A 13733-nucleotide genomic window follows, 5' to 3' on the forward strand; every position below is an offset into this window, starting at 1 on the left:
ATGAACCTCATGGGTTCTTGCAAAAGCTCAAAAGTTCAGCGTAACATGAGAATGAACCTCATTGGTTCTTGCAAAAGCTCAAAAGTGCTGCGTACACGAGAATGAACCTCATTGGTTTTTGCAAAAGCTCAAAAGTGCTGCGTAACACGAGAATGAACCTCATTGGTTTTTGCAAAAGCTCAAAAGTGCTGCGTACACGAGAATGAACCTCATGGGTTCTTGCAAAAGCTCAAAAGTGCTGCGTACACGAGAATGAACCTCATTGGATCTTGATGAAGCTCAAAAGTGCTGCGTACACGAGAATGAACCTCATTGGTTTTTGCAAAAGCTCAAAAGTGCTGCGTAACACGAGAATGAACCTCATTGGTTCTTTCAAAAGCTCAAAAGTGCTGCGTACACGAGAATGAACCTCATTGGTTTTTGCAAAAGCTCAAAAGTGCTGCGTACACGAGAATTAACCTCATTGGTTCTTGCAAAAGCTCAAAAGTGCTGCGTACACGAGAATGAACCTCATTTGTCATTGCGGAAGCTCAAAAGTGCTGCGTACACGAGAATGAACCTCATTGGATCTTGATGAAGCTCAAAAGTGCTGCGTACACGAGAATGAACCTCATTGGTTTTTGCAAAAGCTCAAAAGTGCTGCGTAACACGAGAATGAACCTCATTGGTTCTTTCAAAAGCTCAAAAGTGCTGCGTACACGAGAATGAACCTCATTGGTTTTTGCAAAAGCTCAAAAGTGCTGCGTACACGAGAATTAACCTCATTGGTTCTTGCAAAAGCTCAAAAGTGCTGTGTACACGAGAATGAACCTCATTGGTTCTTGCAAAAGCTCAAAAGTGCTGCGTACACGAGAATGAACCTCATTGGTTTTTGCAAAAGCTCAAAAGTGCTGCGTACACGAGAATGAACCTCATGGGTTCTTGCAAAAGCTCAAAAGTGCTGCGTACACGAGAATGAACCTCATTGGATCTTGATGAAGCTCAAAAGTGCTGCGTACACGAGAATGAACCTCATGGGTTCTTGCAAAAGCTCAAAAGTGCTGTGTACACGAGAATGAACCTCATTGGTTCTTGCAAAAGCTCAAAAGTGCTGCGTACACGAGAATGAACCTCATTTGTCATTGCGGAAGCTCAAAAGTGCTGCGTACACAAGAATGAACCTCATTGGTTCTTGCAAAAGCTCAAAAGTGCTGCGTAACAGGAGAATGAACCTCATTGGTTCTTGCAAAAGCTCAAAAGTGCTGTGTACACGAGAATGAACCTCATTGGTTCTTGCAAAAGCTCAAAAGTGCTGCGTACACGAGAATGAACCTCATAGAAGCTCTGTAAGGAACTCAGCTTTTTGGAAATATTAATAATCAATAATATCTTGTTATTATTAATTATAAATATTTGGGTCAGTTAATTGGATTAACTTGATGTGGCTGAATTAATATTACAATCAATTAATCAGTTCTTCCAACGAACTATTTTGATTATTAATTTATTCTAATAAAGGGTATCTTCCATGGCCACCGATGAATAATTATTTCTTCGCCTGTACAGTACTTTGAGCCAGTAGCAAAAACCGTGATCGTAAAGTGACTTGTATTGCAAACAAAACAGAACCAAATACATATTATGTACAAGTTTTATTAACTAAATATAGATATTTATATGAATATAAATAAACTAAACAACATACACACATGAATACATAAATAGGTTAGTGATAGGATGAAATTGGAAACCGGAAGAGGGTCTATGAGAAGAACCATCAGAATTTCATTTTCACATTTCATTGAATTGAATACTTGCATTTGTAATGGGAACAATTCTTGAAGTTGTTGAAAATTGGAGTCGTTGATGGTTCCGGCAGTGTCAAGTGGAAGTTGGTTGAGCGTTCTCTTTCTCCAGGAACGCATGACTGGTTTGGTGAAGGCCTGGGACTCTGTTGAGGCCACGCCGAGCACCCAGGAGAAGTGAGGAAGTCGGAAGGATGGGTGATTGGAGTCGTTGTTGGTTGGAGTCTTTGTTGGTTGGAGTCTTTGTTCCAAAACTCCTGAGATTGTCCTTGGTTCTTTGTGAGAGAGTCTTCTCTCTTTTCCATGAGGCCGGATCTGGTTGGAATCGAGGCCTGCTGGGCCCTGGGGCCCCCGTGGAGGGGGAGGGGGCTCCCCAGTCTCACCAGAACAGTGTTGCGGCTGGATGAAAAACTAAGAGAGGGCGGTCACTGTTGCCTGCCTCTGATATACCCTGAGAAAGAACCAACCCCTAAGGTTTGAATGGACCTATGAGTAAGGTGACATGTCCGAGAGGGGAAGCGGCTCTTAGTTGATTTATGGTCTTTGTCCCCAGCATGCTTAGACTGTTCATTCAAGCTCAAATAGACATAACAAATTCACATTGCATTCTAAGAGAAGGTGATGTACATCAAAGTGTGTGTCATTAAATGAGGATTAATTTGCTAGGAAGCATGATACAGGTGAGGTTATATTGACCGTTGGGTGGTTGTTCAACCACATACACCCCAATCAAACATACCATGTTGTTATACCTAATAGTACACGAGACAGTAAATCATCACAGTTTCTGTGAGGCATGTTCCTTCATAGATCAGAGTAACACCGCAAAGTTTATTTAATTAAAGATGGTCTCTCTCTCTTAAGCATGTTGCGCATGTGGCCACATTCCTTTGAGGTCGTAAAGTCTGTTATCAGTCTTAAAGTGTTCTGTAACCGGACACCCGGCTGACAAAGTAACTTCATTTGTGAGGTTAGTTTTGGGGGAGAGTTTCATAGACCTTTATATTCATTAAATATAGTGAATATGAATAATTAGTGTGTGTCTGATTGGTCCAGACCCTACAGCTCAAAAGTGCTGCGTACACGAGAATGAACCTCATTGGCTCTTGATGAAGCTCAAAAGTGCTGCGTACACGAGAATGAAGCTCATTGGTTCTTGCGGAAGCTCAAAAGTGCTGCGTACACGAGAATGAACCTCATTGGTTCTTGCGGAAGCTCAAAAGTGCTGCGTACACGAGAATGAACCTCATTGGTTCTTGTAGAAGCTCAAAAGTGCTGCGTACACGAGAATGAAGCTCATTGGTTCTTGCGGAAGCTCAAAAGTGCTGCGTACACGAGAATGAACCTCATTGGTTCTTGTAGAAGCTCAAAAGTGCTGCGTACACGAGAATGAAGCTCATTGGTTCTTGCGGAAGCTCAAAAGTGCTGCGTACACGAGAATGAACCTCATTGGTTCTTGTAGAAGCTCAAAAGTGCTGCGTACACGAGAATGAACCTCATTGGTTCTTGCGGAAGCTCAAAAGTGCTGCGTACACGAGAATGAACCTCATTGGTTCTTGTAGAAGCTCAAAAGTGCTGCGTACACGAGAATGAAGCTCATTGGTTCTTGCGGAAGCTCAAAAGTGCTGCGTACACGAGAATGAACCTCATTGGTTCTTGTAGAAGCTCAAAAGTGCTGCGTACACGAGAATGAACCTCATTGGCTCTTGATGAAGCTCAAAAGTGCTGCGTACACGAGAATGAACCTCATTGGTTCTTGCGGAAGCTCAAAAGTGCTGCGTACACGAGAATGAACCTCATTGGTTTTTGCAAAAGCTCAAAAGTGCTGCGTACACGAGAATGAACCTTATGGGTTCTTGCAAAAGCTCAAAAGTGCTGCGTACACGAGAATGAACCTCGTTGGTTTTTGCAAAAGCTCAAAAGTGCTGCGTACACGAGAATGAACCTCATTGGTTCTTGCAAAAGCTCAAAAGTGCTGCGTACACGAGAATGAACCTCATTGGATCTTGATGAAGCTCAAAAGTGCTGCGTACACGAGAATTAACCTCATTGTTTCTTGCAAAAGCTCCAAAGTGCTGCGTACACGAGAATGAACCTCATTGGTTCTTGTAGAAGCTCAAAAGTGCTGTGTACACGAGAATGAACCTCATTGGTTCTTGCAAAAGCTCAAAAGTGCTGCGTAACACGAGAATGAACCTCATTGGTTCTTGCAAAAGCTCAAAAGTGCTGTGTACACGAGAATGAACGTCATTGGTTCTTGCGGAAGCTCAAAAGTGCTGCGTACACGAGAATGAACCTCATTGGCTCTTGTAGAAGCTCAAAAGTGCTGCGTACACGAGAATGAACCTCATTGGTTTTTGCAAAAGCTCAAAAGTGCTGCGTACACGAGAATGAACCTTATGGGTTCTTGCAAAAGCTCAAAAGTGCTGCGTAACACGAGAATGAACCTCATTGGTTCTTTCAAAAGCTCAAAAGTGCTGCGTACACGAGAATGAACCTCATTGGTTTTTGCAAAAGCTCAAAAGTGCTGCGTACACGAGAATGAACCTCATTGGTTCTTGCAAAAGCTCAAAAGTGCTGCGTACACGAGAATGAACCTCATTTGTCATTGCGGAAGCTCAAAAGTGCTGCGTACACGAGAATGAAGCTCATTGGTTCTTGCGGAAGCTCAAAAGTGCTGCGTAACACGAGAATGAACCCCATTGGTTCTTGCAAAAGCTCAAAAGTGCTGCGTAACACGAGAATGAACCCCATTGGTTCTTGCAAAAGCTCAAAAGTGCTGCGAACACGAGAATGAACCTCATTTGTCATTGCGGAAGCTCAAAAGTGCTGCGTACACGAGAATGAAGCTCATTGGTTCTTGCAAAAGCTCAAAAGTGCTGCGTAACACGAGAATGAACCCCATTGGTTCTTGCAAAAGCTCAAAAGTGCTGCGTACACGAGAATGAACCTCATTGGTTCTTGCAAAAGCTCAAAAGTGCTGCGTAACACGAGAATGAACCCCATTGGTTCTTGCAAAAGCTCAAAAGTGCTGCGTACACGAGAATGAACCTCATTGGTTTTTGCAAAAGCTCAAAAGTGCTGCGTACACGAGAATGAACCTCATTTGTCATTGCGGAAGCTCAAAAGTGCTGCGTACACGAGAATGAAGCGCATTGGTTCTTGCGGAAGCTCAAAAGTGCTGCGTACACGAGAATGAACCTCATTGGTTCTTGCAAAAGCTCAAAAGTGCTGCGTAACACGAGAATGAACCCCATTGGTTCTTGCAAAAGCTCAAAAGTGCTGTGTACACGAGAATGAACCTCATTGGTTCTTGCAAAAGCTCAAAAGTGCTGCGTACACGAGAATGAAGCTCATTGGTTCTTGCGGAAGCTCAAAAGTGCTGCGTACACGAGAATGAAGCTCATTGGTTCTTGCGGAAGCTCAAAAGTGCTGCGTACACGAGAATGAACCTCATTGGTTCTTGCAAAAGCTCAAAAGTGCTGCGTAACACAAGAATGAACCCCATTGGTTCTTGCAAAAGCTCAAAAGTGCTGCGTACACGAGAATGAACCTCATTGGCTCTTGATGAAGCTCAAAAGTGCTGCGTACACGAGAATGAACCTCATTGGTTCTTGATGAAGCTCAAAAGTGCTGCGTACACGAGAATGAAGCTCATTGGTTCTTGCGGAAGCTCAAAAGTGCTGCGTACACGAGAATGAACCTCATTGGTTCTTGCACATCAAGCGAACATGCTTGAGTTTCCATTTATCATAACTGATGTGTGCGTCGTTGATGAATGTTCATATGTGATTTAAAAGCCTAAATTTATTCATTTCATCATATAATCGTATATAAGATCGTGTTTGGACTAATTTGGACTAAACCGCTCAATATATACAGGTCCTTCTCAAAAAATTAGCATATTTTGATAAAGTTGATTATTTTCCATAATGTAATGATAAAAATTAAACTTTCATATATTTTAGATTCATTGCACACCAACTGAAATATTTCAGGTCTTTTATTGTTTTAATACTGATGATTTTGGCATACAGCTCATGAAAACCCAAAATTCCTGTCTCAAAAAATTAGCATATTTCATCCGACCAATAAAAGAAGTGTTTTTAATACAAAAAAAAAAAGTCAACCTTCAAATAATTATGTTCAGTTATGCACTCAATACTTGGTCGGGAATCCTTTTGCAGAAATGACTGCTTCAATGCAGCGTGGCATGGAGGCAATCAGCCTGTGGCACTGCTGAGGTGTTATGGAGGCCCAGGATGCTTCGATAGCGGCCTTAAGCTCATCCAGAGTGTTGGGTCTTGCGTCTCTCAACTTTCTCTTCACAATATCCCACAGATTCTTTATGGGGTTCAGGTCAGGAGAGTTGGCAGGCCAGTTGAGCACAGTAATACCATGGTCAGTAAACCATTTACCAGTGGTTTTGGCACTGTGAGCAGGTGCCAGGTCGTGCTGAAAAATGAAATCTTCATCTCCATAAAGCTTTTCAGCAGATGGAAGCATGAAGTGCTCCAAAATCTCCTGATAGCTAGCTGCATTGACCCTGCCCTTGATAAAACACAGTGGACCAACACCAGCAGCTGACATGGCACCCCAGACCATCACTGACTGTGGGTACTTGACACTGGACTTCAGGCATTTTGGCATTTCCTTCTCCCCAGTCTTCCTCCAGACTCTGGCACCTTGATTTCCGAATGACATGCAAAACTGAGCAACAGTCCAGTGCTGCTTCTCTGTAGCCCAGGTCAGGCGCTTCTGCCGCTGTTTCTGGTTCAAAAGTGGCTTGACCTGGGGAATGCAGCACCTGTAGCCCATTTCCTGCACACGCCTGTGCACGGTGGCTCTGGATGTTTCTACTCCAGACTCAGTCCACTGCTTCCGCAGGTCCCCCAAGGTCTGGAATCGGTCCTTCTCCACAATCTTCCTCAGGGTCCGGTCACCTCTTCTCGTTGTGCAGCGTTTTTTGCCACACTTTTTCCTTCCCACAGACTTCCCACTGAGGTGCCTTGATACAGCACTCTGGGAACAGCCTATTTGTTCAGAAATTTCTTTCTGTGTCTTACCCTCTTGCTTGAGGGTGTCAATGATGGCCTTCTGGACAGCAGTCTTACCCATGATTGCGGTTTTGAGTAATGAAACAGGCTGGGAGTTTTTAAAAGCCTCAGGAATCTTTTGCAGGTGTTTAGAGTTAATTAGTTGATTCAGATAATTAGGTTAATAGCTAGTTTAGAGACCCTTTTCATGATATGCTAATTTTTTGAGATAGGAATTTTGGGTTTTCATGAGCTGTATGCCAAAATCATCAGTATTAAAACAATAAAAGACCTGAAATATTTCAGTTGGTGTGCAATTAATCTAAAATATATGAAAGTTAAATTTTTATCATTACATTATGGAAAATAATGAACTTTATCACAATATGCTAATTTTTTGAGAAGGACCTGTATATGGATTAGTTTTACGATCTCTTTATGAACTTTTTGAAGCATCAAAGAGGTAGTTGTGTAGCTGTCAATTGAGAGACAGAAATATCTCATATTTCATTTTTTTTTATTAAGTCTTACAGGTTTGGAACAATATGAGGGGTCATCAGTAACATTTTATTCTTGTTTTTAACAATTTCACAATTATGAGTTTAAAATAGAATTAGAAATATAAACAGTTGCTAAAGAGGTGTTTCTGATTCAATCAACAATTTGACAAATTTAAACATAATATAAAACAATAGGGGAGAACAGAACATGCACCTGCCATAACTGATAACTGATAATAATACAGTGCGGATGAGTAGACTTCAATATCAACTCATCTTGCTTGTGTTTTACATCACTATAAAAGTTTATCCATGTCTAGCGTTTGAGTGTACTAACTAGCTGTTAGTATGTACACAATAAATAAACATTGAGGTTGTGTGTTGTTTTTTTCTTTTTTTGTGTGTGTTACACAGCAAATACAGCATGGATGGTTATAAATGTATTTGGCACAGATAATGCATGCTAATATTTCAAAAAATATATTTGAGACAAAAATCCTGTACCCTGTCCTCCCCCTACAAATGTAACTATACATATTTAGACCATTGCACAAATAATAGTTCTTCAACTGGACTAAAATACCACATTTGCTTTGTCATTTAAAAAGGCACACGTGACACCAGCAGCTTTTAAATCACTGATAGCCTTAAATTCATCACGTTCATAAACGACCTTTCCTTTCACGTAAAGATCAGGATCCGTCAGTGTCCTAAAAACAAACCTCTTGGATTTTGATTGCCAGGTTATCCTTTCCAGATTGGATGAGTGAGATGAATCAGCTTCTGATTGGTGTGCAAACCACTCATTTTGTCCATGTCTTCTGCTGTTAGCGTGAATCCAAAAACCTATTAAGTAATTATGAAGCTAATATGAATATCAGGTTAAAAACAATCCCAAAAAATCCCCAAAACACTCAAATCCTGTAACTTAACCTAAACACTGAAACTGTCTTTGAGATCATCCTTCATAATTACTTTAAGATACAATACCACTTTGGTCCCTGTTATTTGTAAATCACGAACTAGACTGTTTTCCAAGCTCACCTGAACAGGTGCTTTTCTTGGAGATTTGGTCATTCCACATGAGTTGGGTCCCAGCTCACATGTCTCCCATCATGCAACAAACTCAGAGCTGCCATGTCTGAATCATCCAACCTGAACCCAAACACCTGCGCAGCACAGCATTATGAGTGCGGTTTAAAAAGGATGATCTCAAAGAGAAACTATTCATAGTTCAGTTAGTGGCAAAAAATTTAAATTACTTTAAAAATATAAAGTAATAAATAATAATTATATATATATATATATATATATATATATATATATATAGGCGCTATCTAAATGTAACAAATTATTATAAAAAAAATGTATTGCAGCTTTAACATCCAGATTTAAACTTACTTGGCAGTTTTCATGGATCCTGTCTGGTTTGGTGGACTTTGGAATTGTGACAACTCCATTCTGAAAAGAAATGTAGAACTAAGTTAATGAATAACATTAAAATGGCTACGTCTGAATTATATTTGCATTACATTCTGGAAAAAAAAAAAAAATATCTCAAACAAAACTCACAGTTGGAAGATGATCATTACATTACTGTAACAGACAGATATTACACAAATATTATGAAACAATAGAGTTTCATAATGTTAGTCTACAATGCATAACCAGCTTTGAGCTTATCTTCATACGAAGAGTCACATATCTGGAAATAATAGGAAACCGTGATTTAACCTTCTACAGGTTTGGAAGAACATGAGCGGGAGTAGATGATGACAGATGAGTGATCCCTTTAAACTAAAGTGCATTTGAGGATCTTTTGAAGGGCAAACTGAACCTGAATACTCCAGCGGATGCATATTTGTGACGCGCTGCGGCCGTATTTAAGGGCGAGCTTCATGATTTCTGGGTGAGTGAGGGCTTGACCTTTGGCCAAAGGACAGTAGCCTTCAAAAACAATATCCTCCTTCCGACAATATTCAACCAGCTCCAGGGGCCGCTGGAAGGGATGAAACTCCACCTGCGAGGAAATCAAATTCGATACATCATACAGCTGCATTATGGGCACCTTCTACACAATAGAGTCCGTTTTACTAATTTTGCCTTAATCACTCGTATGTAAAAAAATAAAAATAAAAACTTCTCATGATTAAAAGTGTGACTTGTGCCACAGTAGACCTTCTCATCGATTATTGCCCTCATGCATCGATTATTCTATATATAAATATATATATATATATATATATATATATATATATATATTTATTTATTATACTGTGCATAAAGCTAAATGAGGAACCAATGCATTTTCATATTTTTGATATATTTTTGAGATTTTATATAAAGAAAGAATGCCACCAAGTTGTGGTTTATGCATCATTTGATTTAATTATATGTGTTTTATATAATAAAGTTTTTTTTTAAATGTCTTGATGTCTTTACTGAAGTACATGGAAGTTTTTGGATTAAATTTTTTTTTAATTAAATGTCCTATTTCGTTTGTAACAATCTCTGCTGCATTTTATGCACTTCATGCTTTATAAAAAAATAAATATTTTAGAATAATATTAATATATATATATATATATATATATATATATATATATATATATATATATATATATATATATGTATATATTAGTTTATAAATGATATCTACCCTTCTTTTCTGCAATTACATTTGAATTTTGACCAAAAAAACTGTTTGCTTTGTAGTAATGGCATTATAAAATAGAACATTTTAAATATTTAAATGTACAGAAGTTTATGAAGGATGCAATTAAGTATTAAAAATATTTAAAAGCTTTAATAATAGATGTTGTTATCATAAAGATAACCATTCATTCTTTATACATAGAGCTAAATGAGGCTGCAGCAGTTTTTCTATTTTATTTATAACAATCTCAGCTGGGTTTTTTTTTTGCACTTCATGCTTTCTAAACAAAGTTCATTATCATCATCATCAGCTGATGCGGTTCTCATTTTTAAGTTTTAAGAGTTCCTTCAAAAGCCATTCGTTTAGTCAGACCTGGTTAACATGAGGGACAATTCCACCGCAATCCTTCAACTCGTTCAAGTGACGGATGAGAAAGTTACTCACTCCAATGGCACGACACAAACCTGCAACAAGGAAGAGAGGACATGATCAACAAGCTGTCTGAATTACTGTCATTTCTACGCAGTAAAAGAGCACAAACCTTCATCATAAAGCTCCTCCAGAGCCCTCCACGTCTCCGCTCGGACCTCGCGACTGGAGAGACCAGGAACCATGCAGTCAGGCCAGTGCATCAGATACAGGTCTGTGGAAAAAAGTTGTTTCAAAAGCCATCACAAGACGTTCAATGGTCGTTTACAAAGACATCTAGCATTGAGGTCCAGTTTTGACTATTCATGGGCTAATTTTCATTTTTGGGTGAACTAGCCCTTTAAAAAGTGACTCTTTTACCCAAGTAATCCACCCCCAGCCTGGCACACGAGTCCCGGCAGGCTTGTTTGGTGCTCTGGTAGCCGTAATCTCCAGGCCATAGTTTGGTGGTGAGCCAGAGCTCTTCTCGTGGGACAGCACTGTCAGCCACAGCTTTCCCCAAAGCCTCTTCACAGCCGTAACGCTTGGCCGTGTCTATATGTCTTATCCCGCACTCCTGTAGAGCATAAAGCACCGCTTCATGACTGTAGCCTCCATTATGAGATGTCCCTGATGAATGAGAGATAGCAATAAGTCAAAACTGTTACACTTGTGTATATGTGTATTGCCAATAAAGACATTTGACACCGCTCAAATATACACAAATCATTACTGGTAAAGAGTACATGTTGACAGTTTTGGTGTATTACTACTACTATTACCAAACACATTCAAAAGGTCGTTCCTACAGTTTGGGGGATTTTGGACTGAGCATTTTTCTTGAGAACATTTCTAAAATTCAATTATTTTTTGTCTTGTCAGAGGAAGAAAGTGTCTGTCTATCATACAAACACGCTGGTCAAGCTCAGGCAAGTATGACCTGGTAATCTTGACCACATATTTCAAATTTCACATTCACATGCTATGGCATTTGTCCACCCTGTTATATGACATGGGCATTTTCAGATAATTAAGCCCATACTACTGGGGGAAAGAACAACATGCTAGCAGAATCTTCCCTCTGGGGTCCTTCGGCCCAAACGGACCCGAAACATTTAATTTTTTTTTTTTTTTTTAAATCATAGCTTCATCGAAATGGTCTGAAATATGGTGACTTTGTTGGTACTTGGTATATGAACACCCAAAAAATTGGGGACAGGATTTGAATAATCTAAGTGGTTGTAAAAAAAATTGTCACACTCAGGACCTTCGGGTCAAAATGGACCCGCATAGGAAATTAATGGCAAATTGGCAAATATGTGAAAATACCGAGTTTTTTTGTGTGTATAATCTACAAATCAGCCACGATCCAGAAAAAAATCACACAACAGTGAAGGGGTGAATCTATAAAACATCAAGAGTGCAAAACAGACACATCCACACACACACACACACACCCACACCCACACCCACAAACACACTTTTATACATAAACAAACTAAAAAATTCAGATTTCATATGTGTTTTGCATTTTTAAAATGCTCAGTTTGTCCACCAGATGGCATCCATCTCATTTCAAAAATTGCTTTCATGAGGTCTAGGCTTGACTCTAAAATGAAATACAGCTTTAAAAAAATTTAAAAAAAAAAATTTTTAAAATAATTTTCTATTATATTCAATGGGGGGAAAATGGGTCATATTTATTGCATAAATATTAATTATAAATCATAAAATTATCTCAAAACACCAAAAAAGAAAAAATATTATAAAAAAACAAGTAAAAAAAATTATGATTTTCTTTTAAAAGATGACATCTATAAAAAAAAAAGAAAGAAATATTTTCATGTTTAATATAACATGTAACAGGACAAATGGATTTGAAATCTCCAAGCATGGGCCGTTGTAGACACGGTGTTGCAGACCTTTTTTTTTTTTTTGCAAGCAGTTACAAGTTTCGGCTCGTAAATCTTTGACGTAAACTCACCTTTAACAAACACCCCCCAAAAACACCTAATCTCTCGTCTTTGGAAAATGTTGCCCATGATGTTCTCCGAACGCCCCCCATTGAGAAATGCTATTTTATGCCATGAGATAAATCTTCTAAAATTATGCAAAATTGAGAAAAGTTTAGGACTGATTCTTACTTGCTTTCCCTCCAAGAAATGATGACGCTTCAAGCAAGTCATGTGATTTAGGGCATACACTTAATATTATAAAGGGCAATCACAATAAATTGTATTTTATGTCAAAGAGAAATAAGTAAATGTGTATACTAATTATTAAAATTGCTAATTTAGGAATTTCTAGAAATATATACATGTAAGCTTTTGTTTCAAAGTGAAGTTGAGAAAACATGATTGGTACATGGGAATTTGCCAGTCATTTTCTTTAATTATTCTTAGGTACTAACTAGCCTATTATGAATTTGTGTTAGGGTACATCTATTCATAATCCACCAAACAGTAGGAATGATCCTGCCATAACAAATGGCTCTAAATGACCCATGAGTCTATTTTGATAATTATGACACACAATGTCAAAATTATGACTTTTCTCAGACGTAATTATAACTATTTATGTCATTATGAAACTATGAGATAAAGTCAGACATACTAAGTCATTATAATATTAAAAAGAATAAAGAAAAATAACTATGTAAAAACAAAGTCTAAATTATGACGGTCACAGTTAGGAAATATTTATTTCTATGTCATAATTTCTACCTTTTATGTCATAATGTGAATTTTTGTATCTCATAAATATGACTAAAATGGTAGCCACAATTATGATTGAGTGAGTTAGACTGGCCCAGTCAGATAAACAAACAAGCAGTGAGTAGAAACACTCTTCTATCATGTATATAATATGTTGTTGCATTCGGATGTCATAAAGGCGCTTGTTCTCACCTAAACCCAGAATGGGAATGTTCAGTCCATTCGACAGCCGAACCGTAGGACAGGACAGCGCAGTGCAGCTGCTGGGAATTGTCACCATATTTTAGACTAAAGCTTATGTGCACTTCTATGGACACAACACGATTTGATGTGTATCAGAGAAGAAACCCCGTTTCAGCAATAGTTTCTCACTATCTACCGCTCTCTGCAGGAAAGAACGCGAGCGTTTCTGTAAATGTCTCTGTAAACTCACAGAATAAAACATGTAAAATGCCTCACCTATCTCTACTTTATAGAAATTAGCGCCGTGAACGAAATTGTTCCGTTGAGTCGAATCTTTTAATGAATCGAATGAACATGAATCATTTGCTAAACTGGCCGAATCAGCAGTCTAGCGGATCATTCGGACAAGAAAATTGTAGTTATTGTAAATGCAAATAATATTTAGTTTCTAA

The 13733-nt window shown here is 38.6% G+C and overlaps 1 protein-coding gene across 2 annotated transcripts; it reads right to left on the minus strand.

Annotated features, from left to right (window-relative positions):
• Positions 1-7318: 7318 nt before the first annotated feature.
• On the minus strand, positions 7319-13670 carry LOC143713530 (putative oxidoreductase ZK1290.5). Of its 2 annotated transcripts, XM_077204887.1 has the most exons (8): positions 13291-13670; positions 10766-11014; positions 10518-10619; positions 10349-10440; positions 9158-9340; positions 8722-8781; positions 8365-8489; positions 7319-8166 (listed from the first exon to the last, which is right to left on the minus strand). In XM_077204887.1, the coding sequence occupies exons 1-7, from the start codon at positions 13376-13378 to the stop codon at positions 8394-8396; spliced, it is 870 nt and encodes a 289-aa protein (XP_077061002.1). In that variant the 5' UTR covers positions 13379-13670; the 3' UTR covers positions 7319-8166; positions 8365-8393. The 2 variants fall into 2 exon arrangements, with proteins under 2 accessions (XP_077061002.1, XP_077060986.1); XM_077204871.1 differs by lacking the exon at positions 8365-8489.
• Positions 13671-13733: the final 63 nt, after the last annotated feature.

Source organism: Siphateles boraxobius, unplaced genomic scaffold (genome assembly GCF_051911475.1).
Source record: "Siphateles boraxobius isolate OS27281-9 unplaced genomic scaffold, OSU_SipBor_1 1, whole genome shotgun sequence".
NCBI lineage: Eukaryota > Metazoa > Chordata > Actinopteri > Cypriniformes > Leuciscidae > Siphateles > Siphateles boraxobius.